Raw genomic sequence first — 25,568 nt, forward strand, 5'->3', positions numbered from 1 at the left:
TTGCCATGATTGTTCGTGTCTTCCTGTTTGGATTGTCAGTTTGTGGTCACTGAGCCTGTACTTGGTGAGCATCTGTCTCTGCTTCCTATCTCTGACAGTAGAGATGTTCTGCTGACTCATCATGTTTTCAGGGCGAGATAAGGTTCTGATCCACTTTGGCTTTTAGTTTCTTCTCTCCAGTGTTGCAGGTTTCTCTACATTGTGTTATCATGTGTTGACTCTGGTTGTGTTGGGAGAGCAGTGTTGTTGTGAGTCTGTCAGACTGTCTGAGAGGGGCAGATTATTTATTATTAGAGGGGGGCACATCACATATACCATATTAAAAAATAAGTGATTAAACTGTCTGTCTGTCTGTCACCTGTCATGTGTGACCAGCAGCAGCAGAGTGTCTCTACCTGGTTACTGATGACATCACACTCTCTGATTGGCTGCTCTGTGTGTTAGAGCTCAGCTGCTGCTGAGTTTCTGTCAGTCCTCCTCACAGAGACAGACTGGTTCACAGGGACAGAGACAGACTGGTTCACAAGGACAGACTGGTTCACAGAGACAGACTGGTTCAGAGAGACAGACTGGTTCACAAGGACAGACTGGTTCACAGGACAGACTGGTTCACAGAGACAGACTGGTTCAGAGAGACAGACTGGTTCACAAGGACAGACTGGTTCACAAGGACAGACTGGTTCACAGAGACAGACTGGTTCAGAGAGACAGACTGGTTCACAAGGACAGACTGGTTCACAGAGACAGACTGGTTCACAGGGACAGACTGGTTCACAGAGACAGGCTGGTTCACAAGGACAGACTGGTTCACAGAGACAGACTGGTTCACAGGGACAGACTGGTTCACAGGGACAGGCTGGTTCATGAAGATGATGAAGATGATGGTCCTCATCCTCTCCTGTGTCCTCTCTGTCTCAGCTGATGGTAAGTTTCTTTACACTCAGAGACTGACGGACCAGGACAGACAGAGAGACAGACACAGACACACAGACAGACACACAGACAGACACACAGACACAGGTAAACATCAGCTTGTGTTTCTGTTTTCAGCTCTTCATGATGAAATTCATATCCTTGGCTGTTCTGAGTCAGCCTCTGATGGAGAGTACATGTACGGTCTGGATGGTGAAGAGTTGTACTACGCAGACTTCAAGAACAAGAAAGACGTCTATCCTCAGCCTGACTTTGTAGGGTTTCGCTTCGTGGAAGGAATTTATCAACAAGCTGAGGGTGATCTACAGACCTGCAGAGGGAACCTGGAAAAGTGTCGTAAAGCCTACAGGGACCTCCCCCTGGAGTCAGGTAGAGACAAACACACGTGTCCCTTGTGTCTTTAACATGTCCTCAGCTGTTTGATGTGTGATGTCAGACAGTGGACATCATGAGTCAGTAACAGTCCTGTCAGTGTTTTTCTGTCAGTTCAGTCCTCAGTGAACTTCTCTACATCACTTTACTCTGTGACCTCAGGTCTGATATGAGTTATTAGTCACAGTCACTGAGACACTGAGACAGGTTTGTGATTGTCACATCAACAACACACACACACACACACACACACACACACACACACACACACACACACTCTCTCTCTCTCTCTCTCTCTCTCTCACACACACACACACACTCACACACACACACACACTGTCACTGTGTGTGTGTGTGTGTGTGTGTGTGTTTCTCAGTGACTTGACTTGAGATGGGTGTGGTCTGACCCATTGTTACATCAGCATAAGGCCAGGGGATGAGGGGAGTAACATAGGAAAATAAAACCGAGCATACAGGAGGGAATAGAAACAGAAGGTAGTTGTTTAAACTAGAAAATAGTTTATTTACAGAAAGTAACACTATTCAACAAAGAAAGATTAACCTCCAAAAGAAAATGTGCAGTCTGGAGCTCGGTCACTCTGGCTCCTGCACACCACAGCTGCCCAGCCCTCTGGCACCAGCAGCACTTATATCAGCTGGCCTAAGTGGCAAGTAGGGTCAGGTGTGGACCTCCACACACAGGCAAGGAGGAGGGGCAGAATGAGGGCGACACCTGAGTGGAAACACAACACAAACACGGCCACAACACTACGGCTGTATCCAGGGGTGGAGCAGCAATTTTAAATGTGGGGGGGTTCTGGGGTAGCACATGAGCACCACAACCACCTTTGGCCCCTGTTTCAGTCTCCAAAACTAATGCAATGCATTTCTAGATTTTCTTCACTAGGATATGCCAATAATATTGCATTCAGAATGTACATTATAGCACAACGCTCTTTAAGCCAAGATGTTATATATTCACAAGCAATCACAAACCATGGTATTAAGCAATTAATGTATATGTTTTATTAAAGAACAAGTGTGAGTGAGTGAAATTGGCAAGAACACTGTTCTCTCCCTCTCCTGCTCCTGTGTTCTCACTCTCTTGTCTTCTCTCCAACTTCTCTCATGTTCTCCCCCTCTTCTTCTCCATGCTCTCCTCTGTCCTGACTGCTGGACTTCCCTTCCTCATAAACATCCTACATAAAGAACTCAATGTTAATATTCCTGAACATGGAAGTGTTGAAATATTTAATGTTAACTTAGAACAAACCTCTGCAGCCTTGATTTGATGAGGAAGCATTCATTTCTTTTGTTGTTCTAATCTGTTTTAACTAATCTTTCATCCTAGCCTTTATTGTATATTATTTTATTCCTCTTATTATTTAAGATTTTAATAGTTTTATTGCATTTCATTGTCTTCATTTCTATTCTTTTCTAGTTTCTGAGAGCTGTAGCAGGGATGAGTTGATGTAGGAGATTTTCTTCATTGAAAAGAAGGTTAAGCTCCAACAAATAGCTTTAAGTTACGTAAATGAACACCTACATGGCATTAATGCCAGAATATGAATGTACTACTATAAAATTGAATTAGTGCATTTATGGATTGAAAGCCAGCGTTCTGTTTCCCTCCTGTCACATAACTCCACTTACATGACAACCTGACTTTAAAAAGAAGTCAGTCTTCTGCTGCCTCTTCCTTGTTGGCATCCCTAACAAAGAGAATAATGATAATGTTGAATAATATCAAAATCAGTGGATGTCTCTAGAAAACTATATCAGTTACCATTAACTTTACCTGGCTTGCATTAACTTTGTTTGCCACCTGGCTTGCTTAATATTAGTGGACATGCCACAAAGCAAGACATAGTTTAGTTATTTACAGACAAAATTCTACATTATTAACTAGTTACATCACCGTTTCATACCTCTGCTCTGTTCGCTGTCTGCGGCAGCGAGTGACGGCATGTAAGTGTTTACTTTCCCGGGCGGCCGGGACTAAAATCACAGTCGCCAATCACAGCCATTTGACCAAACCCAGTCAAATGGCTGTGATTGGCTTGATGGCTGTCAATCAGTCTAACTTGACCAATGGGTTTTCATGTATGGGGGACTGAGGTGCGCTCCATTTCAGTACGCTGGTACACCGCGAGGGCGGGCAAACGGTTTAATACCTTAGGAGAAAGTGGGGGGGATGAAATCACCATGTTGTAAACGGGTGTGACGCCATTGGCTGTATCACCCATAATTACTAAGCAGTCATGAGTCAACATGGTCTCTAGTGTTCTTCTCCCAGTCTCACTGGATTCAACTGAACAATGTCTCATGTTTTAATCCTCAGTGTCAGAGAAGATACAGAGGCAGAGATCACAATGTAGACACAAGACCAGGACCTAGTTATCTGTAGAGTCATCATGTGTTCATGATTAGACACATAAACATTTAGATATGAGACTGAGTTCTTCTGAAGATGCTACATTTCACACTTCAGGGAAAATGAAATGCTATAATAAATAATAATCTGAGCTGTGTTTGTGCTCAGATGCTCCCTCCAGTCCAGTCATCTACCCCAGAGACAACGTGGAGCTGGAGGTGAAGAACATCCTGATCTGTCATGTGACTGGTTTCTATCCTGCTCCTGTCAAGTTCTCCTGGACCAAGAACGGAGAGAACGTGACTGAAGGAACCAGCGTCAACGTTCCTTACATGAACAAAGACGGAACCTACAACCAGTTCTCCAGACTGGACTTCACCCCCCAACAAGGAGACATGTACAGCTGCTCAGTGACCCATCCAGCCCTGAAGGAACCACAGACCAGGATCTGGGGTGAGAAAACTTTATTTACACTGACGACGATACACACTTTATTTACACTGACAACAATACACACTTTATTTACACTGACGACGATACACACTTTATTTACACTGACGACGATACACACTTTATTTAAACTGACGACAATACACACTTTATTTAAACTGACAACAATACAAACTTTATTTAAACTGACAACAATACAAACTTTATTTACACTGACAACAATACAAACTTTATTTAAACTGACAACAATACAAACTTTATTTACACTGACAACAATACACACTTTATTTAAACTGACAACAATACAAACTTTATTTACACTGACGACAATACACACTTTATTTACACTGACAACAATACAAACTTTATTTACACTGACAACAATACACACTTTATTTAAACTGACAACAATACAAACTTTATTTACACTGACGACAATACACACTTTATTTAAACTGACAACAATACACACTTTATTTAAACTGACAACAATACAAACTTTATTTAAACTGACAACAATACAAACTTTATTTACACTGACGACAATACACACTTTATTTAAACTGACGACAGTACACACTTTATTTAAACTGACGACAGTACACACTTTATTTAAACTGACGACAATACACACTTTATTTACACTGACGACAATACAAACTTTATTTACACTGACGACAATACACACTTTATTTAAACTGACGACAGTACACACTTTATTTAAACTGACGACAATACACACTTTATTTAAACTGACGACAGTACACACTTTATTTAAACTGACGACAATACACACTTTATTTAAACTGACGACAGTACACACTTTATTTAAACTGACGACAATACACACTTTATTTAAACTGACGACAATACACACTTTATTTAAACTGACGACAATACACACTTTATTTAAACTGACAACAATACAAACTTTATTTACACTGACGACAATACACACTTTATTTAAACTGACGACAGTACACACTTTATTTAAACTGACGACAATACACACTTTATTTAAACTGACGACAATACACACTTTATTTACACTGACGACAATACAAACTTTATTTACACTGACGACAATACACACTTTATTTAAACTGACGACAATACACACTTTATTTACACTGACGACAATACACACTTTATTTAAACTGACAACAATACACACTTTATTTAAACTGACAACAATACAAACTTTATTTAAACTGACAACAATACAAACTTTATTTACACTGACAACAATACACACTTTATTTAAACTGACAACAATACAAACTTTATTTACACTGACGACAATACACACTTTATTTAAACTGACGACAGTACACACTTTATTTAAACTGACGACAATACACACTTTATTTAAACTGACGACAATACACACTTTATTTACACTGACGACAATACAAACTTTATTTACACTGACGACAATGCACACTTTATTTAAACTGACGACAGTACACACTTTATTTACACTGACGACAATACACACTTTATTTACACTGACGACAATACAAACTTTATTTACACTGACGACAATACGCACTTTATTTAAACTGACGACAGTACACACTTTATTTAAACTGAGGACAATACACACTTTATTTAAACTGACGACAGTACACACTTTATTTAAACTGACGACAATACACACTTTATTTACACTGACGACAATACACACTTTATTTACACTGACGACAATACACACTTTATTTAAACTGACGACAGTACACACTTTATTTACACTGACGACAATACACACTTTATTTACACTGACGACAATACGCACTTTATTTAAACTGACGACAATACGCACTTTATTTAAACTGACGACAATACACACTTTATTTAAACTGACGACAGTACACACTTTATTTACACTGACGACAATACAAACTTTATTTACACTGACGACAATACGAACTTTATTTAAACTGACGACAATACACACTTTATTTAAACTGACGACAATACACACTTTATTTAAACTGACGACAATACACACTTTATTTAAACTGACGACAGTACACACTTTATTTACACTGACGACAATACGAACTTTATTTACACTGACGACAATACGAACTTTATTTAAACTGACGACAATACGCACTTTATTTAAACTGACGACAATACACACTTTATTTAAACTGACGACAATACGCACTTTATTTAAACTGACGACAATACGCACTTTATTTAAACTGACGACAATACACACTTTATTTAAACTGACGACAGTACACACTTTATTTACACTGACGACAATACACACTTTATTTAAACTGACGACAGTACACACTTTATTTACACTGACGACAATACACACTTTATTTACACTGACGACAATACACACTTTATTTACACTGACGACAATACACACTTCACTGAAGCAGCAGCAGCAGTGTGTTAATGTCTCTGTGTCTCTGTCTCCAGATGTGGAGGTGAAGCAGCAGCAGTGTGTTAATGTCTCTGTGTCTCTGTCTCCAGATGTGGAGGTGAAGCAGCAGCAGTGTGTTAATGTCTCTGTGTGTCTCTGTCTCCAGATGTGGAGGTGAAGCAGCAGCAGTGTGTTAATGTCTCTGTGTGTCTGTCTCCAGATGTGGAGGTGAAGCAGCAGCAGTGTGTTAATGTCTCTGTGTCTCTGTCTCCAGATGTGGAGGTGAAGCAGCAGCAGTGTGTTAATGTCTCTGTGTCTCTGTCTCCAGATGTGGAGAAGACTCTGCCCAGTGTTGGACCTGCAGTGTTCTGTGGACTCGGTCTGACTGTGGGTCTGCTCGGTGTGGCTGCTGGAACCTTCTTCCTCATCAAAGGAAACGAGTGCAGATGATTGGTCGGGGCTGATGATGTCACTTCTCTTCACTTTACTAACTTTCCTCCATCTTGTATCAATAAATCCTGATCTGTTGATCTGATTCCTGCTGTCACTGAAACGCTCTTTAATGATTTACAGATGTTATAAGTGTTAATCCAGATGTGGACCTGTCGGTGTGTTGACATGAGATAAAGAAGTTGACCTGGTGGAGATCAGAAGTGACTTGTGTTGACAGGATGCTGACGATGGTGAAACAGAGTGAAGTGTGTTGATGCTGAGCCTCCAGACTACAGAGCACAGCTGTCTGCTGACTCCGCCCCTTTTATTTAAACACCTTCATGACTGATGTGAAACCTGCCGTCAGTCAGCTGATCATCAGCCTCGTGGTCCTGATGTGACTCATGAATTTATTGAATCAGATCTAAACTCCCTGTTTGTGTCTCGTTGAGCTGCAGTCGACCCGGTTGCACCAACCGGGTCGACGCAGGTCTTAAACTCAGACGGGCCTCACTTTACATTCTACATCCGAGCTGACGGTCACACCGGTTTCACCAGCTGAGCTTCCTTCTTCTCACTGAGACCGGCTGAAGTTCAGACTGGACTTAAGTCCTGTTGGTCCAACAGGCTCAGATTCTATAGACTGGTCCTGACTCAGACCGGCTCAGCAGTCAGGACCAGTCTAAAGAAGACCAGCTGTAGCACCGGGCCTGTGGACTGACTGTAGGTTTGATCCTCCATCACTGATCTGAGTTCACTCTGAACAACACCAGTGATCAAACATCTGAACCGGTCCAATGAGAAGTCCCAGATGTTCTTCATCAGTTATTATCTTCTCTAATGTTTCTGCAGACGTTGTGTTGAACATCACAGCTGTGATCTCTGGTCTGAACAGTGAAACAGTGTTAGCTGACAGTTTGTCTCAGGAGGTTCTGTGTCAATAAAGTTACAACAGTTTGAATAAATGTACGTCATCACTCGACCTTCAGTGTCCGACTCTGGAATAAAACATGACTCTTCATCTGGTCCGTCTCCTGTTTTTAATGAACCACTGGTGTTCACACACACACTCTGCTGTCATCATGTCACACACACACTCTGCTGTCATCATGTCACACACACACTCTGCTGTCATCATGTCACACACACACACACTCTGCTGTCATCATGTCACACACACACTCTGCTGCCATCATGTCACACACACACTCTGCTGTCATCATGTCACACACACTCTCTGCTGTCATCATGTCACACACACACTCTGCTGTCATCATGTCACACACACTCTCTGCTGTCATCATGTCACACACACACTCTGCTGTCATCATGTCACACACACTCTCTGCTGTCATCATGTCACACACACACTCTGCTGTCATCATGTCACACACACACTCTGCTGTCATCATGTCACACACACACTCTGCTGCCATCATGTCACACACACACACACTCTGCTGTCATCATGTCACACACACTCTCTGCTGTCATCATGTCACACACACACTCTGCTGCCATCATGTCACACACACACTCTGCTGTCATCAGTCACACACACACTCTGCTGTCATCATGTCACACACACTCTCTGCTGTCATCATGTCACACACACACTCTGCTGTCACTGACTTGCTTCTTCCCCGGAGTCCTTGTGCTTTCTAGTCCTACAGGCTCTCATGGATCCTGGCCGCGCCCGGGTCGTGGATCGTGGATGCGCCTACTGCCATGACCCTGCCTGACACCCGCCACTACTGTCGCTAATATTAGTCACATCTCTGCTACATACGTTCCACTACTATTATCGTACTGCATTGCTACATACCATCCTTGCCATTGATCATTACCACTGTTATCACTAGTAATCACATTTCCATGTGCATTTCATCATTATTGCTGTAATACATCTTTGTGTACTTTCACTCCTGTCAACCATCGCTTATAATTGAATACATTGTGATCTCGTTGATCTGCTCTGTACATGCGACATCTATTGCACGTCTGTCCGTCCTGGGAGAGGGATCCCTCCTCTGTGGCTCTCCCTGAGGTTTCTTCCGCATTTTTTTCCCTGTTAAAAGGGCTTTTTTTTTTGGGGCAAGTTTTTCCTCACTCGAATCGAGGGTCGAAGGACAGAGGGTGTCGTCTCTGTACAGATTGTAAAGCCCTCTGAGGCAAACTGTGATTTGTGAATTTGGGCTATACAAATAAAATTTGATTTGATTTGATTTGATTTGATCATGTCACACACACTCTCTGCTATCATCATGTCACACACACACACACTCTGCTGTCATCATGTCACACACACACTCTGCTGTCATCATGTCACACACTCTCTGCTGCCATCATGTCACACACACTCTCTGCTGTCATCATGTCACACACTCTCTGCTGTCATCATGTCACACACACTCTCTGCTGTCATCATGTCACACACACTCTCTGCTGTCATCATGTCACACACACTCTGCTGTCATCATGTCACACACACTCTCTGCTGTCATCATGTCACACACACTCTCTGCTGTCATCATGTCACACACTCTCTGCTGTCATCATGTCACACACACTCTGCTGCCATCATGTCACACACACACACACTCTCTGCTGTCATCATGTCACACACACTCTGCTGTCATCATGTCACACACACACTCTGCTGTCATCATGTCACACACACTCTGCTGTCATCATGTCACACACACACTCTGCTGTCATCATGTCACACACACTCTGCTGTCATCATGTCACACACACACTCTGCTGTCATCATGTCACACACACACACACTCTCTGCTGTCATCAGTCACACACACACACACTCTGCTGTCATCATGTCACACACACACACACACACACTCTGCTGTCATCATGTCACACACACACACACACTCTGCTGTCATCAGTCACACACACACACACTCTGCTGTCATCATGTCACACACACACACACACACACTCTGCTGTCATCATGTCACACACACACACACACACTCTGCTGTCATCATGTCACACAGACACACACACACTCTGCTGTCATCATGTCACACACACACTCTGCTGTCATCATGTCACACACACACACACACTCTGCTGTCATCATGTCACACACACACACACACACACACTCTGCTGTCATCATGTCACACACACACACACACACTGCTGTCATCATGTCACACACACACTCTGCTGTCATCATGTCACACACACACACACTCTGCTGTCATCATGTCACACACACACTCTGCTGTCATCATGTCACACACACACACACTCTGCTGTCATCATGTCACACACACACACACACACTCTGCTGTCATCATGTCACACACACACTCTGCTGTCATCATGTCACACACACACACACACACTCTGCTGTCATCAGTCACACACACACACACTCTGCTGTCATCATGTCACACACACACTCTGCTGTCATCATGTCACACACACACACACTCTGCTGTCATCAGTCACACACACACACACTCTGCTGTCATCATGTCACACACACACTCTGCTGTCATCATGTCACACACACACTCTGCTGTCATCATGTCACACACACACACACTCTGCTGTCATCATGTCACACACACACACACACACTCTGCTGTCATCATGTCACACACACACTCTGCTGTCATCATGTCACACACACACACACACACTCTGCTGTCATCAGTCACACACACACACACTCTGCTGTCATCATGTCACACACACACTCTGCTGTCATCATGTCACACACACACACACTCTGCTGTCATCAGTCACACACACACACACTCTGCTGTCATCATGTCACACACACACACTCTCTGCTGTCATCAGTCACACACACACACACTCTGCTGTCATCATGTCACACACACACTCTGCTGTCATCATGTCACACACACACTCTGCTGTCATCATGTCACACACACACTCTGCTGTCATCATGTCACACACACACTCTGCTGTCATCATGTCACACACACACTCTGCTGCCATCATGTCACACACACACTCACTGACTGAAGACATGTTGTCACATCTCAACATGAATCAGACAGAAGCTCAGAGAGAAGAGCTGGAGACGTTCTCCTCAGTCAGTCTTCATGTGTTAGATGTTTGAATCTCTCCTGGACCATGAAACCATCAGACAGACTTCTGTTCTGACCTCCAGTCTGAATACAAGACTCTGCTACTCAGCTCTGAAGCTACAGTCACCTGACTGGACCAGAACACAGTCAGAGGAACCAATCAGAACCAATGGTTACTGAATTCACCTGAAACTGAACCTGAATTAAAGAATCAGTCATGTGTTCAATAGTCTTCATGTAGATCACAGGTTCTCTCTGCTGGAGCTTCACGAGAAGCTTTGTCTCCTATAAGAACAAGGAACCTTCCTCATGTTGGTTGTTCCTGGAGGAACCTTTAACAGCTGCACTCAGAGGACCTTTATGAGCAATGATTAATGAGAGGTCAGAAGATGAGTCAGCTCTCTCTGGGGTAGGACAGAGGTCAGAGCTGTGTCTATATGGTGAAGCTGAAGTGTAGGGGTTAGGGTTAACCCAGTGAATGAAGTTCTGAAGGGTTCTGGAGCCTGAACAGGGACAGAGATCATCAGATGTCTCAATGAAAACAGAACCTAACAAAATTAAACACAGACATTAAAAATGATTTGATTTTGATATTTTGTTATTTAATAAGTGTTCAGATTCTTCCTTCATGTCTGTTTTCAGTGATTGCTATGATGTGGAGTCTGTGATTTACATATCTGACAGAAAAAAGTGACGTCATAACAATCACTGAAAACAGACATGAAGGCAGAATGTGAACACTGTCATTAAATAACATCAAATACAAAAAATATCAAAATAAGATGAAATCATTTTTTCTGTGTGATTAGTTTCAGTACTTTCCTCTAATATAAACTTCATGTTCTGTTTTCATTGTCACATATTATTTCTGATGTCTTTGTTCTCTGTCTCTGTTCAGGCTTCAGAGCTCTTCAGCTTCATTCACTGGTGACTCTTCAGCTTCTGTCAACACGTCTTTTACCTTCCTTCAGCTGTGTGTGTGTGTGTGTGTGTAATGACGGTGTTCTGGCTCAGTGAACCTCACAGCCGGTCTGGTACCTCAGGTTCTGGAGCAGATGGTCCACTGACTCAGATCAGACCTTCAGTGTAGACGCTGGTGTCAGGGAGCGACCTGAGTGAGAGCAGTCTGCCTGGTAACAGCTGATGATGAGGTCATGTGATCTGTGCTGTGTTTTTAGAGCCGCTCTCAGTCAGACTGTGTCAGTTTGTGAAGTGAACACAGGAACATGGCTTCATCCTTTCTCAGCTTCTCCCTCCTCTTCATCAGCCTCTGCTCAGCAGGTAGGTACCAGCACACACTCATCAATACACTGATCTATACACTGATCAATACACTGATCAATACACTCATCAATACACTCTGATCACTATACTCTGATCAATACACTCTGATCTATACACTCTGATCAATACACTCTGATCTATACACTCATCAATACACTGATCTATACACTCTGATCAATACACTCTGATCTATACACTGATCATTACACTGATCAATACACTCTGATCAATTTACTCTGAGGCTCAGACTGATTCTGTTTGTTCTTCAGATGGATTTCGGTTTTCCAGAGTGTCCCATTGTGATTTTAACTCCTCTGATCTGAACGACATCGAGTTCATCGACTCTCACTACTACAACAAGCTGGAGATCACCAGGTTCAGCAGCAGCGTTGGGAAGTTTGTTGGATACACTGAGTACGGAGTGAAGAACGCTGAGTTCTGGAACAATAATCCTTCAATCCTGAGCAGGGCGAGAGCTAATAAGGAGAGATTCTGCAAAAACAACGTTGATGCTTTCTCCAGTGGAGTTCTGACTCAGTCAGGTGAGTTTGTGTTTGTAACATCCAACACATGACATCATCATCTTATTGATTAACTTATTGATCCATCAACACACTGACTGAACAGAGAACACTGATCATACTTATTGATCCATCGACACACTGACTGAACAGAGAACACTGATCATACTTATTGATCCATCGACACACTGACTGAACAGAGAACACTGATCACACTTATTGATCCATCGACACACTGACTGAACAGAGAACACTAATGAACTTATTGATTAATGTTTCTATAATAATTGATGACGTTTGAACGTCACTGTTACTGAACTCGAGCTGTTCTGTCTCCACCTGCTGCTCAAACTCTGCTACTGCAGCCGCTGATCAACATGAAGCTCAGAGTTCAACTAGTTTACTGACTGTTCTGTAAACTCACTGAGTCCAGTACATGACAACAACAACAACAACAACAACAACAACAGTAATGATAATAATAATAATTAATTTATCAATAAGTTTACTTAGAGTTTCTGTAAATTCACAGAGTCCTAAACACACTTAGTGAGTCCAAAACATGACGACGACAACAACAACAATAATAATAATAATAATAATAATAATAATGATAATATTAATAATAATAATAATATTAATGATGATGTCACTGATGATGATGATGTCACTGTGTTGCAGCTGAGCCGTACGTCAGGCTGCAGTCTGTGACGCCCTCTGCTGGTAAACATCAGTCCATGTTGGTCTGCAGCGTCTTCGACTTCTTCCCCAAACTGATCAAAGTGAGCTGGTTCAGAGACGGACAGGAAGTCACCTCTGATGTCACTTCCACTGATGAGCTGGCAGACGGTGATTGGTTCTACCAGATCCACTCTCACCTGGAGTACACGCCCAGGTGAGTCCACCTCCAGGTACAGTCAGGTTCAGGTCCAGTCAGGTCCAGGTTCGGTCAGAGTGTGTACTGATGTGTTGGTTTGTGTTGAAGGTCTGGAGAGAAGATCTCCTGTGTGGTGGAGCATGCCAGCCTGAAAGAACCTCTGGTTACTGACTGGGGTAAGTACCTGTCTGTCTGTCACCTGTCTGTCTGTATACCTGTCTGTCTACCTGTCTATCTGTCTGTCTGTCTCTCACCTGTCTGTCTCTCACCTGTCTGTCTCTCACCTCTCAGACCCGTCTATGCCTGAGTCTGAGAGAAACAAGATTGCTATCGGAGCGTCTGGACTGATCCTGGGTCTGATCTTATCTCTGGCTGGATTCATCTACTACAAGACCAAGGCCCGAGGTCAGACCAGTACCCACACCTCAGACCAGTTCACACCTCAGACCAGTTCACACTAGAGGTCTTCACAGGTCCAATTTGACGGACCCGAACCCAAATAGACCCCTGAAAATTGTACCCGGAGCCGACTGGCCCCGAGCTATTATTATAAATCTGAATTCCGAACCCGAGCAGCACCGAGATATGTCGGAACCGGCTCCGAATAGAACCATGACATACCAACCCGAACCCTAAAAAACCTGTGGACCCGAAATGCCCGAGTTGCTTTATGATTAAATACAAGTTGTCTAGCGTTAGATAAGACTTGTTTTTATTACTTTCTGTTTCTTAGCTAAACGTAGTCTTCTTCTACCTGGTTCCTGCTGCGGGCACTGCCAGCCCCGCTGGCCATAACGTGATGTAAACAAAAATAAATCCACGTCGTCATTTTCTTGTTTAGATGGTCATGTACTGTAATCCTTCTTCTTAGCCATTGCTAACGCTAATCCACCGGTCAGTAGAACACATTTTCTCTTGTTTAATTAACGTTATAATTTTGGAGTTTCCATTGTGCTTTGCAGAGCATACCGGTAACAACACGCTATGGCAACTCGATTGTTTAACCATTTCGAACCATTAACCAAAACGTTACGTTAATAAATAATCTTTTTAACTGCCCTGAGTCCTGACCTAGGGTGTAACTTTTCCTTGAACTTTCACCTTTGACGTCATCATCAGAATGATCGAATGATGGGAGGGCAGGGGTGATTGACAGCTGTGACCGCCAATCGTCGGGTCCTCTCGGGTACTTTATAACCCGGCCTTTCACTATAAGAGCCCCTGAGACAAACTCTCCCGGTTCCGACCCGGCCCGGGAGTCACTTCTTGTGAATGGACCCAAAACCAGAGCCAGGTCGGGTCGGAACCTCAGGTTTTCCGGCTGTCGGGTTTTTCTGAAGACCTCTAGTTCACACCTCAAACCAGTTAACACCTCAAACCAGTTCACACACCTCAGACCAGTTCACACCTCAGACCAGTTCACACCTCAATCCAATTTACACCAGTGAAGGTTGATTGTATCGTCTCTTCTTTTCTTGAATCCAGGAAGGATTCTGGTCCCCAGTAACTGATCCTGATCCTGGTCCTGATCCTGGTCTTGGTCCTGATCCTGGTCCTGATCCTGATCCAGGTCCTGGTCTTGGTCCTGGTCCTGGTCCTGGTCCTGAAGCTGCTTCATGTGCTGTCAGTGCTGCCCCCTGCTGGAGCAGCTGCTTCTCTGATGATGTGTCCTCTGATCCTGAGCCGGTCTACACCTGATCCAGGACTGTCCCGTCTCTGTCCTCTTCACTGTTGGTCTCTGAGGACTGTGACAGTCCTGGACCAGGTCTAGTCTGGACCGTGCTTCCTCTCCGGGCCTGTGGCTCATTAGCTGTGCTGTCTCGGTCAGATATAACCTGCTGTCTGAATCATTTGGGCTGGTTGATGGTGATTGTTGGGTTTCTCTGTTTCTACTCAAGTTTTCTGATCAATAAACAAAAGAACGTCTCTGATCTCTGTGGAGTTATTGATCACATGTGCACAGACAGGAAGTCCACATGAAGCTGTGTGATACCAGCACTGGTCTACAGCAGCGTCTATGAACCATCTGGTCTCAGACTGGACTCTGGTCCAAAGCAGAGCTGGTGCCGGTCGGAGCAGCAGGACCGTCACACAACACGCTTCACTCTGGTTCTGTCCAGGTTCAATGAACAGTGTTAAATCAGTGTTTTTGTGAATGGAGTCTGGTGTGTGTGGAGAGAGCGAGGCAGCAGCTGTGTGTGTAGGATCCATGAGATGAAATGTCCTCAGCAGAGACAGCATGAAGGACAGAGTGAAAAGTGATTTATTAAACAGTGTGAGACAAAATGTTTAAATGAAGACGACGTCAGAAACTCTTCGTCCTGACGGTCGTCTCCAGAGGACGTCCTGCTCCAGAAGGTCAGTTCTGCCTGTTGGGACACATTTACATTGTTTTTAATGAAACAATATGAATTAAATCATCATTAAAATAAAACTCACTGCTGATCCTCAGTCAGAACAAAGTGTTGACAGCGTGTCTGACATCTCTGTGTCCGTCTGTGTGAGAGCTGAAGGACTCAACTGTCGGTCCACAGGGACAAACAGACACAAAGACGCTGATAAAGGATGAGAGAGTGAGGAGGACGCAGGCTGAGACAGCTGTTTCATGTGTTCATAAGTTTTAAAGACATCACAGATGTTAAAGTGCTCGCAGTTCAGACTGACTCTGTGTGATGTTCACAGTGTGATGCTGCCCTCTGGTGGAGGGAGGTCTTCATCGTGATGAAGGTTATTAAAACTCACTCTGAAACATTATTGATTATTGATGCTGCCCTCTGGTGGAGGGAGGTCTTCATCCTGATGAAGGTTATTAAAACTCACTCTGAAACATTATTTCACTGTGTTTCATATAACTGTTATTTTCCTGTCAGGATCAGGTTTAATGTGAAGTCCACCCCCCTGTAGTGGTTCAGTCCAGTCAGGGCGGGGCCAGGTGAGGTGGTCACCTGCAGACTGACTGGTTGTTCCAGCTGTCAGTCAGACTCACAGGAAACACTCAGCAATGTTCTCATGGTGTTGTTTGATAGGGACGGGGTGATGTTCAACACCTGTGTGTGTGTGTGTGTGTGTGTGTGTGTGTGTGTGTGTGTGTTAACATGAGTGTGTGTGTGTGTGTGTGTGTGTGTGTGTGTTAACATGAGTGTGTGTTAACAGTGGAGGATGAAGGAGGCGGAGCAGCAGGTCAGGTGACCTCAGGAGGTGGTGATTGGACTTTCTGAAGTTGACACACACACACACACACACACACTGTGATGAGAGCGGAGCAGTGAAGCAGGTGAGTAGATCTCTGACTCGTCTCTGTGACGTTCCATTGATCGTCTCTGTTGTGTCTTTATTGATCAGCTGATTGTCTATAAACATGATCAGCTCTCTGCATCGTCTCCATTATTTCATTATAACTCATTTAATCACTTCAGTCTGTCTGTCTGTGTGTGTGTGTGTGTGTGTGTGTGTCTGTCTGTTGGAGACTGACACTGTTTCAACTCATTAAATCACCTTAAATCAGAGCAGCACCTTAAATAATGCAACATTTGAACTGTTTGTTTGTAATGTTTCTGTCCCTGTGTGTGTGTGTGTGTGTGTGTGTGTGCGTGTGTGTCTGTGTGTGTGTTGACATACTGTTAATAAAGTTAAGCAGTTCAAACAGCACACTGACCTCTGACCCCTGTGAGGAGCCAATCACAGTGAGCTTTACAGAGACAGACTCAGTGTTCAGGAGACGCTGCTTCAACACTGAGTCCAGACCTGTAATCTATAATCTATAATCTATAATCTGTAATCTGTAATCTGTAATCTGTAATGTGTAGTGTATAGTGTGTGTCAGGGTGTCAGAGGATGTGTAGTGACAGTCAGTCAGTTAATTGGAGCAGAAATAAAAACAGACTGAATGTTTGAATCAAACAGAGCAGGTCCAGTCAGTGTGATGATGTCACAGGATCAATACTGATCAGAACTGCACAGAGCTGATCATTATGATTCTGATTATATGATTAGGAAGTCAGAAAAGTTAATAAATAATACGTAATGATGCAGTAATGACCGCCAGGACTCACGTGATGATGTAATGATGTAACAATGACTCACATGATGATGTAATGATGTAACAATGACTCATGTGATGATGTAATGATGTAACGATGACAGTAACTCTCCTCCGACGGTCTGTCTCTCTACTGCAGGTCGTCATGGACGCCATCAGGACCCGTCTTAAAGAGGTGAGACAGGTGAGATCCACATGGAGACAAGCTCCTCCCCCTCTGACCTGTAACCGTGGTTACGCCTGTGTCCCCAGTCTCCCTCAGTGGGCGTGGGCGAGGACGAGGAGGTGGGAGGAGCTCAGAGGGTGGAGATGAGGTTTGTGACATCAGAGGCTGAGGAGGAGGCGGGGCCAAGCAGTGACATCACAGCTCTGGTGCTGCGGCATCGCCACGGTTACCGGAGGGCCGGCGTGCTCCTGTGTGTGTGTGGGGTGGTCGTCTTCACCACAGGTACACACACACACACACACACACACACACACACACTTCAGTGATTAGATCATGTGATTTAAGTGGGCGTGGCCTGTCTCTCTCTCAGCCTTCCTATTGGCCTACGCTGTGTTTGGTGGGCGGTGCCTCTGCTCCCAGGTGGGGGAGCAGGATGAGGAGCAGCAGGGGGGCGGGGCTAACCAACCAGCGGAGGGAGGGGCGGGGCTTTACCTGGGAGAGCTGCGGGTGATGATGAGGAGGCTGCTGCACGATGAAGATATCTTCAACACAGTCAGGTGGGACACTGAGGATTCATTATTGATTATTGATTATTGATTATTGATTATCAATCATCGTGACTTTGACCACAGAGGGAACAGATTTTATTCTCACTAACTTCTCACTAACGAGTCAGAATCGAGAGCTGAGGTGGAGAAACATCCATCATCTCCAACTTTCAACATTCTTACTGGATCTGAAATGTGATTGGCTTCATGATGTGTCAATCATCTGGAGTCTTGAGTGTAAGTGGCTCAGGAGAGAGGGGAGGGAACAGAGAGCAGGTCTCCTGTCTATGACATCACTAATTGGCTGTTGTAAGCTCCGGGGCGGGCATAGAAGCTCCTTACTTGTCAAAGGAGGTGTCAATCAAACGGCGGCCATCTCTCAGTTTCAAGACGTCTGAGAGAGAATCTGTTAGACACATCCAGACGCTTCATCCAGGAGTCTGCAGACACTTTGTTTGTAGGTTTTTTTGTTTGTTTGTTTGTTTGTTTGTTTGTTTGTTTGTTTGTTGCAGCCTGCTGTGGGTCCATCTTGAAGTGGTTTCCATGAATTGAATCAGGAGGATCTCAGCTTCTAAAAGAGTGTTTTGGAGGTTTTCTTTGGATTTTAACATAGAGTAGAAGATTGTCAGACTTTTGGACCGTACTCTACAGGTTCTCCTGCAAGGTAGAACCAGAAAATCAAGAGTTCTGACCTCATCACAGATTTTATCTCCTCAGCTTCACTTTAAAGAACAAGTTGGACCTGAGCTGTAGCCAGTGGTTTGTTGTCTCTTCAGTTGGATGTTGGGTCGTCTCTGTGTTTGGTCTCAGTCGTCAGCTGGACTGAAAGACGGTTCATCCTTCTGTTTTCATAGTTGACAGTAGTAGGCTGAATTTGTCTTCGTGTCCTCAGTCCGGCGCTCACAATGGGTCATTTTGTGGTTCTGTGTCTCGTTCAGTCGGGTCAGCAGGGCGAGTCATCCTCCAGGCTCCTCTGAGGGAACCTCTCTGGCCTCAGAGGTCCTCCGTCGCTTCAGACAGCTGCAGATGGACCACACCTGGACGGAGTCGCTGTACGCCACGCTGCAGTTCCCCCACAGGTAGGTAGACGTGTCATGGTGAGGTCAGAGTGATGCTGGAGACGACACCTGTGGTCCTTCACCTGCAGGTCTCAGAGGAGCTCTCTGTGGCTGCTGGACTCTGCAGGACTGATCTCAGAACAGATCCCTCTCAACCCGTCGGACTTCTGTCCCTACAGCGCCACAGGAAGTACCACGGTGAGACGGACACACGGACAGTTTGTCACCATGGTAACACCAACACCAGGTATCTTTACCTGTCTGTCTGTCTGTCTGCAGGGGGGCGTGGTCTACGCCAACTACGGCCGCCCGGAGGATTTTCATTGGCTGAAGAGCGCGGGCGTGTCTGTGGTTGGCTGTGTGGTGGTGATGCGTGTTGGGGGCGGGGTCAGTTTCGCTGAGAAGGTCTGGTTGGCTGAGAGGAGCGGGGCGGGCGGAGCTTTGATCTACCCCGACCCCGCCGACCTGCCGCAGGACCCCCGCCGCCTCGGACTGAACACACACACCGCCGTGTCCGAACATGTAACACACACACACACACAGACACACACACACACACACACAAACACACGCTCCATGTCGTGCTGCTCCTGACATATCAGCACCTCCTCTCTGTGTCGTCCAATCACAGGTCCACCTGGGGTCAGGTGACCCCTTCACCCCCGGCTTCCCCTCCTTCAACAACACTCAGTTCCCGTCCATCCAGTCCTCGGGCCTGCCGCTCATCCCGGCCCTGCCAATCAGTGCCACTGTAGCTGCCAAGCTGCTCAGGTGAGCCCCGCCCCCTCAGGTCACCTGCTCAGGTGTGACTGTGACCTCACTGCGTGTCTCTGCGTCTCAGCCAGCTGTCAGGTCCGTCCTGTCCACCGTCATGGCGGGGTCGGCTGCCGTACGTGCGCTGCGTGGTCGGTCCAGAGTTCAGCTCCGGACGCAGAGTCAAGATGTCGGTCCACAACGTGATGACGCCGGTCCTCCTCAACAACATCTTCTCGTCTCTGGAGGGCCGCGTGGAGCCAGGTACCCCTCACCTGAGATTCATCATGATCACCTGTCTGTCTGACCGGAGGATAACCCACCTGATCTCTGTCAGACCAGTACATCATACTGGGAGCTCAGAGGGACTCGCTGGGTCCAGGAGCCGTCAAGTCCGGAGTCGGAACAGCGATCCTGCTGGAGCTGGCTCGGACCTTCTCCGTCATGGTGAAGAAAGGTGAGACTCACCTGGAGACAGGTGAGCTGCTGGCACTGTGAGGGGAGTGGCCACCAACAATCACTGCTAACGTTTAGCTAGGTGGTCACTATGTGGTTGCCAGGTTGGTGATGATGTGAGGAGATCTGGGTGGTTCCTAGGGTAACCAATGTCCATAGAGGAAGTGGTACTCTGTTAGTGTGTGTGTGTGTGTGTGTGTGTGTGTGTGTGTGTGTGTGTGTGCGTGCGTGCAGGCTTCAGTCCCAGGCGGAGCCTCCTCTTCGTCAGCTGGGACGCTGGAGAGTTCGGGAACGTGGGAGCGACTGAGTGGCTGGAGGTTCGTCCAATCAGAGAGCAGAGCACACGTGCTACACACCACAGAAGAAGAAGGATCTGACTTCAGCTCTCTGCTGAGTCCTCTCACTGTGGTTGCCGTAGTAACGCAGTAACCTTTGACCTCTGTTTCCCAGGGTTACCTGTCCATGCTGCACCTGAAGGCCGTCGCCTACTTCAGTCTGGACCAGGCTGTCATGGGTAACACACTGCTGTCAGCCAATCACAGGAGACCTTCTGTAATGTGCCAACCAATCATCAACTGTGTGTGTGTGTGTGTGTGTGTGTGTGTGTGTGTGTGTGTGTGTGTGTGTGTGTGTGTGTGCAGGTGATGACGTCCTGTCTGCCTACATCAGTCCTCTGCTGGTCGACCTGCTGGACGCCGCCATCAGACAGGTGAAGATCTGTTGATACTGAAGCTGTGAGAGTCTTTAACTCTGGATCAACATGATGTCACGTCCTGACCTGTGTGTGTGTGTGTCTGTCTGTGTGTGTGTGTGTGTGTGTGTGTGTGTGTGTGTGTGTGTCTGTCTGTCTCTGTGTGTGTGTGTGTGTGTGTGTGTGTGTGTGCGTGTGTGTGTGTGTGTGTGTGTGTGTTGAGGTGGAGCATCCTAAACATGCAGGTCAGACCATCTACAGCCAGGCAGAGAGAGAGGGAGGCAGCTGGAGGATGTGAGACACAAACACACACACAGACACACACACACACAGACACACACACACACACAGACACACACACACACACACACAGACACACACACACACACACACACTCACCTGTCCTCCTCTCTCAGTGTGAAGCCGTTGTACCTGAACAGTGGAGCGTACAGCTTCACGGCGTTCGCAGGAGTCCCAGCTGTGGAGCTCAGGTTCTCTGAGGTAAACTTCAGGTGTGTTTGGCTCTCAGGTGTACAGGTGTACCCGCTACATGCTGATGTCATCACGTCCGTGTGTGTCCGCTCAGGAGCGAGCGTACCCGTTCATTAACACGCCGTTGGACAGCGCCTCCCGCCTACAGGAAGTGCTGGCGGGTCGTCTGGGGGTCACGGGGCGGAGCCTAGGGGAGCTGGTGGGAGAGATGGTGCTGCGATTGGCCCACGACCACATCCTGCCGCTACGCATCACTTCCTACGCTCAGACCGTGCTGCAGTTCAGCGCTCAGCTCAACAGACACTCTGCTGAGCTGCAGGTAACCTCCCTCTGACCTCACCTGTGTGATGTCATCAACCAATCAGACCCCAGTGAAGAAAGTCTGTGCTAAGCTTCATGTTGAGTTCAGTCTGTGAACTTTGACACATTTGATTCACTGACCAGCAGAACGTCCTGACAGCCGACCTCTGAGTGGACGGAGAGACAGACAGTACAAGACGGAGGAAGCTAACTATTAGCAAAACAATTGTACTGTTAGCAACAGAGCTAGGCTAATGAGCTAATGAGTTTGCTAACTGACCATTAGCTCTATTTTCCCTCTTCACTACCTTTGACCTTTACTAGTGCTCCTGGTGTCGAGGGGATAGTTGGTGACCCATGGTACCAAGTAAGCTAACTGCTAACATGCTAGTTAGCCTGTTGCACATCACTAGCACGCCAAAATACCTTGAGTACCTGGTCATCATGGCTGCTTTGCTGCCGGTCATCTTGAAAAAGAAAACATACAGGTAGCAAGTCAGCTAGTTTGTTTCAGAGTGTCGTGTCCCTACAGATGTTTTGTTCTTATTGTGTTAGCTTAGCGCTTGTTGTTAGCATCTTTCCTCTGTTGTTGTGGTCTCTGTGACCTCTACAATAAAGTCTCTTCTCTGTTTGCCTGAATATGTTTCTGAAGTAGCATCACGTTGACATTATTCTTGAAAATATTCAGAGTATTTGGACTGTTGAGTGTCAGACGTCTCAGAGCGTCGTGTCTCTGTCTCCAGTCCAGAGGTTTGTCTCCTCAGTGGGTTTTCAGCGCCAGAGGAGATTACAGCCGAGCAGCCGAGACGCTGCAGAGAGCCATCGACTACAGCGACCTGCACGACCCGACCACCGCCCGCTTCTACAACACCCGCATCATCAGGGTACAAGTACTGCATCATCAGGGTACAAGTACTGCATCACTGCTGATACTGCATCATCAGGGTACAAGTACTGCATCTCTGCTGATACTGCATCATCGGGGTACAAGTACTGCATCACTGGTGATACTGCATCATCAGGGTACAAGTACTGCATCACTGCTGATACTGCATCTGCAAACACTACACTGCTGATACTGCATCATCAGAGTACAAGTACTGCAAACACTCCACTGCTGATACTGCATCATCAGAGTATAAGTACTGCATCACTGCTGATACTGCATGATCAGGGTACAAGTACTGCATCACTGCTGATACTGCATCATCAGGGTACAAGTACTGCAAACACTGCTGATACTGCATCATCAGGATACAAGTACTGCAAACACTGCTGATACTGCATCATCAGGGTACAAGTACTGCAAACGCTACTGATACTGCATCATCAGGGTACAAGTACTGCAAACGCTGCTGATACTGCATCATCAGGGTACAAGTACTGCATCACTGCTGATACTGCATCATCACGGTACAAGTACTGCAAACGCTGCTGATACTGCATCATCAGGGTACAAGTACTGCAAACACTACTGATACTGCATCATCAGGGTACAAGTACTGCAAACGCTGCTGATACTGCATCATCAGGGTACAAGTACTGCATCACTGCTGATACTGCATCATCAGGGTACAAGTACTGCATCACTGCTGGTACTGCATCATCAGGGTACAAGTACTGCATCACTGCTGATACTGCATCATCAGGGTACAAGTACTGCAAACGCTGCTGATACTGCATCATCAGGGTACAAGTACTGCATCACTACTGATACTGCATTATCAGGGTACAAGTACTGCAAACACTGCTGATACTGCATCATCAGGGTACAAGTACTGCAAACGCTGCCTCTTATGTATTAATAAATTCACTTCCTGTGTCGTTCCCGCAGGTGGAATACTACTTCCTGTCTCAGTACGTGTCAGCGGTGGAGACGCCGTTCCGTCATGTGATCCACGGCCGTGGTGACCACACTCTGAGCGCGCTCACTGAGCACCTGGCCCTGCTGACCTCTGACCCCAAACGCTTCGACGAGAAACGCTTCAGACGGCAGCTCGCCTTCTTCACGTGGACGCTGCAGGGAGCCGCCAACGCACTCAACGGAGACGTGTGGAGCATACACAACACACACACACTCACACACTGACACACACACACAACACACACACACACTGACACTCACACACTGACACACACACTGACACACACACACAACACACACACACACACTGGGGGACACATGGACACCAGGTGGCGCTCTCTCTAGAGGGCTGTAAAGACTAACAGTGATCAGAGCTCAGTTCAGATTCATCCTACAGTGTGTTTGTAACCTCTCCTGTGTGTTCTGACAATGTTGGTGTCTGACACATAAACTATGGGATGTATGTGTTTGTTAAGTCTATGTTAACCTGAGGTGGAGGTGGAGGTGGAGGTGGAGGTGGAGTGTTGTTAAGTGAGTTGACATGTGACCTTGCGGCTGCTGCAGCTGTTGTGTCTGTTGTTATAAAGACGAGGAGCGACGGCCTCTCTTCATGTTTGACTCGTTTGCAGCAGTAAAGAACTTCTAGAAAATAAATGTCGTGTCAGACTCTCATCTGCACCAGACAAGAGACTGATCTTCAGTTGCCATGACAACAGTATTAATATTATTGTTTTTGTTGCTTGTAGTGATTTTAAAACGATGATGATGATGATGATGATGATGATGATGATGATGGTGATGATGATGATGATGAATAGAAATTGATTAAAACACGTTGTTTTCTGTCTTTACATTATTGTTCTGTTCTGTGGATCAATAACAGGATGAATAACACGAGTTTGTAACATGTATGAATAAATAAATAAATATTGTGTAAAAGCTGCTTGTGTTAAAAATAAATCTATGAGGTAAAAATAGTAAAGTAATGAAACAGAGAACATTCACTATAAACACACACACACACAGTGTAATCTGATTACAGTGTCCAGCTCTCAGTCCGTCTGAGTGACCACCTGTGATGTGATGTCACTTCCTGCTCTGTCTGAAACCAACCCGTCCATCACTGAGACAAACAGACTCCATGTTTCTGCTCAAAGACAGAAAGAAGTTCATGCAGAACATTTGCTGAATTTACAAGAAGCAACAAATCAGTGAGAATCAGTCAGAGACAGAGTTTCACACAGTTTATAAAGTGTCTCCAGCTCAACAACTCACTAAACTGACACTTTTGTTAAGGGAGTCTGGTGATGTGGAGGTGACCGGCTCAGACAGTGTGTTCACAAACATCTTCTTCTTCTTCGTCTTCTTCTTCCACAGAGGACGTCCGTGCAGCAGACGGTCCTGCAGCGTGTCCACACACAGTAATCGTCACTGCTCAGATGTTTCTGAGGTTCATGTTGATGAATCAGACAGATGTTACA

At 45.6% G+C, this 25,568-nt stretch overlaps 3 protein-coding genes across 4 annotated transcripts; all 3 read left to right on the plus strand.

Moving 5' to 3' along the window:
• Positions 1-467: 467 nt before the first annotated feature.
• LOC311251714 (H-2 class II histocompatibility antigen, A-U alpha chain-like) lies at positions 468-7,972 on the plus strand. Of its 2 annotated transcripts, XM_084344318.1 has the most exons (5): positions 468-783; positions 814-924; positions 1,051-1,302; positions 3,848-4,132; positions 6,844-7,972. In XM_084344318.1, exons 2-5 carry the CDS (start codon positions 864-866, stop codon positions 6,963-6,965), a joined length of 720 nt encoding a protein of 239 aa, XP_084200444.1. In that variant the 5' UTR covers positions 468-783; positions 814-863; the 3' UTR covers positions 6,966-7,972. The 2 variants fall into 2 exon arrangements, with proteins under 2 accessions (XP_084200444.1, XP_084200443.1); XM_084344317.1 differs by having other exon boundaries at positions 468-924.
• Positions 7,973-12,201: 4,229 nt separating this feature from the next.
• Positions 12,202-15,651, plus strand: LOC311251713 (H-2 class II histocompatibility antigen, I-E beta chain-like). Its single transcript, XM_084344316.1, has 7 exons — positions 12,202-12,319; positions 12,592-12,864; positions 13,525-13,738; positions 13,829-13,896; positions 14,012-14,125; positions 15,206-15,234; positions 15,301-15,651. Exons 1-6 carry the CDS (start codon positions 12,265-12,267, stop codon positions 15,229-15,231), a joined length of 750 nt encoding a protein of 249 aa, XP_084200442.1. The 5' UTR covers positions 12,202-12,264; the 3' UTR covers positions 15,232-15,234; positions 15,301-15,651.
• A 2,363-nt stretch (positions 15,652-18,014) lies between these two features.
• tfr2 (transferrin receptor 2) lies at positions 18,015-24,355 on the plus strand. Its single transcript, XM_084344388.1, has 16 exons — positions 18,015-18,207; positions 18,296-18,482; positions 19,412-19,552; positions 19,621-19,729; positions 19,811-20,053; positions 20,163-20,302; positions 20,373-20,548; positions 20,622-20,741; positions 20,975-21,057; positions 21,191-21,254; positions 21,382-21,449; positions 21,655-21,725; positions 21,848-21,932; positions 22,018-22,242; positions 22,967-23,107; positions 24,058-24,355. Exons 1-16 carry the CDS (start codon positions 18,069-18,071, stop codon positions 24,310-24,312), a joined length of 2,247 nt encoding a protein of 748 aa, XP_084200514.1. The 5' UTR covers positions 18,015-18,068; the 3' UTR covers positions 24,313-24,355.
• The last annotated feature ends 1,213 nt before the right edge of the window (positions 24,356-25,568 follow it).

Source organism: Pagrus pagrus, assembly GCF_965226575.1.
Source record: "Pagrus pagrus genome assembly, chromosome: 22".
NCBI lineage: Eukaryota > Metazoa > Chordata > Actinopteri > Spariformes > Sparidae > Pagrus > Pagrus pagrus.